Genomic DNA, 6,414 nt, shown 5'->3' on the forward strand with positions numbered 1-6,414 from the left:
ACGGCTAGGAGGTATCACTTCTGTAGTGAATAAGAGTTCAAAGTTCATACCATTTGCAACCAAAGTTCACGCTGATGTTGGCTTCATTCTGTAGTTATTATCTGAACCATTCAGACATAGGACCGTCGTCCTCGGAACAGGAAGTTATGTTGTTGTCAAGGGCTTATAGAGGAAGGGAGAGGGGGGGGTGTTTGAAAAGTTTTATAGCCCATGTCCCTTCACAGGGCGGGCCACTGATTGAGCAGCCCTATCTTATGAAAATCCAAATCTCACATTTTAGTAGCTAAAATCACGTTTCATCCCATCACAAATAATTGCATATTCAAACATTTAAATTGAACATCAATTCCATGTGAATCCGATAACTCTGATGTGTAGACTTTCCACTGTAGAGTTTGTCATATCATCGATGAGAATGTCTCAGATGACAACCGAACCGATATCATATTCATTAAGTACCACCGCATATGTTCAATTGGTCTGATTACCAGAATATAGTTCATTTCTCCCCACCTTCTGATGTTCCCAGAATCTCTATGTTAACCAAGGGTTTTGTAAATGTAACCTCAGTAGGGTAGAGAGAGGAAAAAGGGGGGGAAGAGGTGACTTTCATAAACCAACCCCCAGGCCAACGCCATGACACTGTACTGTAGGAGATGCTGTACTGTAGGAGATGCTGTACTGTAGGAGATGCTGTACTGTAGGAGATGCTGTACTGTAGGAGATGTTGTACTGTAGAGATGTGTCAGAGAGGCCTACTTGTCAGAAGGCTATGGAGTGGTATTTGTCACAGTTAGTTCAAATGAGTGCACTCGGTCTTAATAAGCACTGGTGGAAATCCCCAAGATGATGTCCTCGACAGGTCTCTGAGAAATGTAGACAAATGATGGGCTGAACACAGATGCTGTTTACAAGGCTGGCAGAAAAATTATTCAGCGTCTCATTCCATTCCTAACTTTCTACCTTCTTAAACAAGCTTTAGAGGAATGAGCAATTAGCATTGGAGAGGTCCTGGTTTTGAGGAGGTAGGTATTGGATAACCTTGTCTGTCCAATGGCCACATCCTCTCAGGAGTCTAAAAGTGGAAACGATTCAAAAAGCCCTGGCGACTTTGATCGAGGGTGGGTGAGGGGTGTGTGTGACACACACTGGTAAATTGCCTCGCTGTGTGGTGCTGGAAATACAAATCCTCACTTTTAAAAAATGTATTTATATCATATCCATGATTAAAAGGACTCTTACACATTACCGCTACATTCATTTAGTGATGTTTTATCAAGCCATCCTTAACTCCCTGACTCTCTCCTTCCCTCCAGGCTCTGCGGGTGATGGCTAAGATCATGAGGGAGTGCTGGTACGCCAACGGAGCCGCCCGCCTCACAGCGCTGCGTATCAAGAAGACCCTGTCCCAGCTCAGCCAATCAGAGGGCATCAAGATGTAGACATTTCCTTTAGTCTTGTTATATTATTCTGAATATTATTATTTTCATCGTCATCATTGGTTCTCTTCGGGCTGCTCCTCTTGGTTTGAAAGGGGAGGCGATGCAGCGTGGTGAGGTTTTACTCTGATACCCCCTAACCCCTCTCTAAACGCGGTCATCCTTATATTTGTCGCCGTGCCGACCGCCGCGATTTTATGTCTCTCAGAGGTGGATGGATCTGATGGAGGGATGTTGTCAGAGTGTGATTTTTTTTTTTTTTTTTTTGGGGGGAGAGAAGTGGTATGTATGGCTGGGTGATAAAGCTGTCCCCACTACACACCACCACCAACCTGTGTCAGTTCAGACACCAACCCCCTGTACTCACGATTGGTGGGATCTCCTCACCCAGTGCTCGTGAAGGACCTATAACAGTGATTACAGACAGCCGTAGTCCCGCCCTGCCACAGACCCATCAGCAAACTGGAGGAAAGGATCATCAAAACACCATACAGAAACCCCCAGGTTTCATGACTGCTGGTCGTAACATTCAGGGGTCAATGCCTCCATTCAAACAACAAGTGTTACATTCTGTCACTGGCTGTGGTGGCTCGGACTCAACGAGAGGAAAAGACTGAAGCAACAAACTTTAGTTTTATTTAGGACCATCTGGTACTTGTGAACAATTGTTTTCTTGTAGTTATTTGTGTGTGTTTCCATGGAGAGGTGCTGTGGACTCGTGTCCAGAGCATGTCGCACCGTGTGTTTCTCCCTCTTTTCTCCATGTATCACTGTACCGAGGGACTACAGGTCTGTTTAACTTATTTGCTTAGATTGTTTGCAACAACAAAAAAAACAACTGGACATGACCTCATTCAGTCTTCAAACAGCCGGACATGACCTCATTCAGTCTCCAAACAGCTGGACATGACCTCATTCAGTCTCCAAACAGCTGGACATGACCTCATTCAGTCTCCAAACAGCTGGACATGACCTCATTCAGTCTCCAAACAGCCGGACATGACCTCATTCAGTCTTGGCGAACATGCTATGACATATGCAATATAGATAGTGTATCTATTTTATATACTCTGTTCTGCTGCTACTACAACGTCAACTACAACCGCTCGACAGTCGCCACCATGCCTTCCAAGCCAGGTGTTAACTGGTGCCACTGCTTTAAACCTACCCCTTAAACCCTCATGTTGGTTTGTGTCTGTGTGAGATTGTATGGAGTATTGACAGAGGCCCTCAGCTGGAGGAGCAGCATGGAGTAGACCCTCTCAGAGCTGGAGGAGCAGCATGGAGTAGACCCTCTCAGAGCTGGAGGAGCAGCATGGAGTAGACCCTCTCAGAGAGCTGGAGGAGCAGCATGGAGTAAACCCTCTCAGAGAGCTGGAGGAGCAGCATGGAGTAGACTCTCTCAGAGCTGGAGGAGCAGCATGGAGTAGACCCTCAGAGCTGGAGGAGCAGCATGGAGTAGACCCTCTCAGAGCTGGAGGAGCAGCATGGAGTAGACCCTCTCAGAGCTGGAGGAGCAGCATGGAGTAGACCCTCTCAGAGAGCTGGAGGAGCAGCATGGAGTAGACCCTCTCAGAGAGCTGGAGGAGCAGCATGGAGTAGACCCTCTCAGAGCTGGAGGAGCAGCATGGAGTAGACCCTCTCAGAGCTGGAGGAGCAGCATGGAGTAGACCCTCTCAGAGCTGGAGGAGCAGCATGGAGTAAACCCTCTCAGAGAGCTGGAGGAGCAGCATGGAGTAAACCGTCTTATGCAAATGGTAGGACGTGACCTCGCCATGCTGCCTAGAGCAGCCACAACACCAACTTGTTGGTGCCATCTACTCAAGGGGTCTCTCTCCCTTCCCGTCTTCTCTCTGTCTCTTTCTCTCTACTCTGTATGGCAAAGCTCTGACTCACTGAATACCAGACTGATAGGGGTGCTAGTACTACCCACTGGTCTACACTAAGTCCCCCTCCAAGGTGGCTTTAAGGAAGAAGGAAACAACTACTCATTACTGGAGTTGTTCTATAATCGTGCATTGTTGGATTTCACTTTGTTTTCGTCTTTGTGTTGTTTCAAAGTGTGTGACGGCACACGTCTCTTCAAAGACTAAACAAGGTGAGGTACATTCATTTAAATATAGAAAATGGATTTTTACTAAGCCATAGGTTTCTAATTTTTTTTTTTTTTTTTTTGTGGCAACTTTTTCTACTACTTATAAGAATGTACGTTTATGGTGGATAAACAACATAGTATCACTGTGTGAACTGCTTGACATTTCAGCTTAGCAAGCCGTAAGGGACCAATGGAGAGAGTCAGAATCCTGTTATGTAAAAAGTAAGATATATATATATATATATATATATATAAACAATTATACTATTATAAAGTAGGGTCAATGTTCTATATAAAGGAATTACAAGTCAATGTAGCAGCAGATTTAATAAGTAATGTTTTGGTTTGTATTTGTGTTTGTAAGATATCCTATTGCCACACGCCTAAACCTGCAAGCTGCCTATTTATACCAATTTGGATTGTGTTCGTTTTGGTATGTCCACAGTCTTGATGTCATTCGAGTTTCTTGCTCTATTTCAGCATGTTTTTTTAAATACGGTACCGCAAACCATCACAATAGAAAGACAATTGTTTGTCTACAAGCCCCAAAAGATATCTGATTGTTTGTCTACAAGCCCCAAAAGATATCTGATTGTTTGTCTACAAGTGTACTTCTTCTGACCTACGTGCAGGTTTACCTGTGTGGCCATCAGGTTGTTTTGAGTTTCTTATTTTTAATGTATTCTTCTTTTGTATTCCTCTTGAACAGTCTGCTGTTTGGATGCATTCTATGTATCTATCTGTGTTACTACAAAACATCTGACTCTGTTCTGAAACCAGGGGAGGTCAGAGACGCTCTGTTCTGTTCTGAAACCAGGGGAGGTCAGAGACACTCTGTTCTGTTCTGAAACCAGGGGAGGTCAGAGACACTCTGTTCTGTTCTGAAACCAGGGGAGGTCAGAGACACTCTGTTCTGTTCTGAAACCAGGGGAGGTCAGAGACACTCTGTTCTGTTCTGAAACCAGGGGAGGTCAGAGACACTCTGTTCTGTTCTGAAACCAGGGGAGGTCAGAGACACTCTGTTCTGTTCTGTAACCAGGGGAGGTCAGAGACACTCTGTTCTGTTCTGAAACCAGGGGAGATCAGAGACACTCTGTTCTGTTCTGAAACCAGGGGAGGTCAGAGACACTCTGTTCTGTTCTGTAACAAGGGGAGGTCAGAGACACTCTGTTCTGTTCTGTAACCAGGGGAGGTCAGAGACACTCTGTTCTGTTCTGTAACCAGGGGAGGTCAGAGACACTGTTCTGTAACCAGGGGAGGTCAGAGACACTGTTCTGTAACCAGGGGAGGTCAGAGACACTCTGTTCTGTAACCAGGGGAGGTCAGAGACACTCTGTTCTGTAACCAGGGGAGGTCAGAGACACTCTGTTCTGTAACCAGGGGAGGTCAGAGACACTCTGTTCTGTTCTGTAACCAGGGGAGGTCATAGACACTCTGTTCTGTTCTGTAACCAGGGGAGGTCAGAGACACTGTTCTGTAACCAGGGGAGGTCAGAGACACTGTTCTGTAACCAGGGGAGGTCAGAGACACTGTTCTGTAACCAGGGGAGGTCAGAGACACTGTTCTGTAACCAGGGGAGGTCAGAGACACTCTGTTCTGTAACCAGGGGAGGTCAGAGACACTCTGTTCTGTAACCAGGGGAGGTCAGAGACACCCTGTTCTGTTCTGAAACCAGGGGAGGTCAGAGGTCATAACATTACAACATATCACATGCTTCTTGTTAAATCTGTACCATGATGCTTTTGTCTCTACATGCCTATTCACTGTTGGTGTTCCCCAAGGGTGAGTGCAGGGACCTCTCTCTCCGTCTCCTTGTCTCTCTGTTTCTCTCTGCCTCCTCTCCGTGTATGTGTGTGTGCATCAGGTCAGTCTTCATCTATAATGCTGGTAACCCTCCTCGACTAGATAAGTGCAGAAGTAGTCATTTTAAGTGTTTCCTTATTATGTCTCATTAGCTTCAGGAACGGAAGATCATCTTTACATTGAGTTGAACAGAAAGAAAACCGCCTCTTTTTGATACGGAATGATTTATATGCTGTGTCACACTGGTGTGAATGGTTCCTTGGTACATGTAAATATCTAGATATATCTCTTGTATTATTGGCTGGAAGCTTTGTCTTGCACAGTTGGTCAGCATACAAAATAGTGAACAAAAACCGTGAAATCTATCATAATATTAAGAGAGACTAACGGATATTGCTGCTATGATACATGGCAAACAAAACGAGAAAGAAAAATAGCTGAAATTTCATCATGCTGAATTTGGTGCGCGTGTGTGTGGGCGCGTGTGTGTGTGTGGGCGCGTGTGTGTGTGTGGGCGCGTGTGTGGGCGCGTGTGTGTGCGCGTGTGTGTGTGGGCGCGTGTGTGTGTGTGTGGGCGCGTGTGTGTGTGTGTGGGCGCGTGTGTGTGGGCGCGTGTGTGTGTGGGCGCGTGTGTGTGTGTGGGCGCGTGTGTGTGTGTGGGCGCGTGTGTGTGTGGGCGCGTGTGTGTGGGTGCGTGTGTGTATGTGTGGGCGCGTGTGTGTGTGTGGACGCCTGTGTGTGTGTGTGTGTGGCGCGTGTGTGTGTGTGTGTGTGTGGGGCGCGTGTGTGTGTGTGTGTGTGGGCGCGTGTGTGTGTGTGTGTGTGGGCGCGTGTGTGTGTGGGCGCGTGTGTATGTGTGGGCGCGCGTGTGTGTGTTTGTGAGCGCGCGTGTGTTTGTGTGGGCGCGCGTGTGTGTGTTTGTGAGCGCGCGTGTGTTTGTGTGGGCGCGCGTGTGTGTGTTTGTGAGCGCGCGTGTGTGTGGGCGCGTGTGTGTGTGTGGGCGCGCGTGTGTGTGTGTGTGTGTGTGTGTGTGTGTGTGTGTGTGTGTGTGTGTGTGTGTGTGTGTGTGTGTGTGTG

The 6,414-nt window shown here is 46.9% G+C and overlaps 1 protein-coding gene across 3 annotated transcripts in view; it reads left to right on the forward strand.

The window, feature by feature from the left end:
• The window catches only part of LOC123991414 (TGF-beta receptor type-1-like), an 83,292-nt gene extending 78,836 nt beyond the window's left edge, over positions 1-4,456 (forward strand). For all 3 annotated transcript variants that reach the window (XM_046292990.1, XM_046292991.1, XM_046292992.1), the window contains one exon: positions 1,317-4,456. In XM_046292990.1, the coding sequence (XP_046148946.1) occupies positions 1,317-1,442 (126 nt within the window). In that variant the 3' untranslated portion in view covers positions 1,443-4,456. The remainder of the gene's footprint in view (positions 1-1,316) is intronic.
• The last annotated feature ends 1,958 nt before the right edge of the window (positions 4,457-6,414 follow it).

This window comes from Oncorhynchus gorbuscha, linkage group LG12 (assembly GCF_021184085.1).
Source record: "Oncorhynchus gorbuscha isolate QuinsamMale2020 ecotype Even-year linkage group LG12, OgorEven_v1.0, whole genome shotgun sequence".
Classification (NCBI taxonomy): Eukaryota; Metazoa; Chordata; class Actinopteri; order Salmoniformes; family Salmonidae; genus Oncorhynchus; species Oncorhynchus gorbuscha.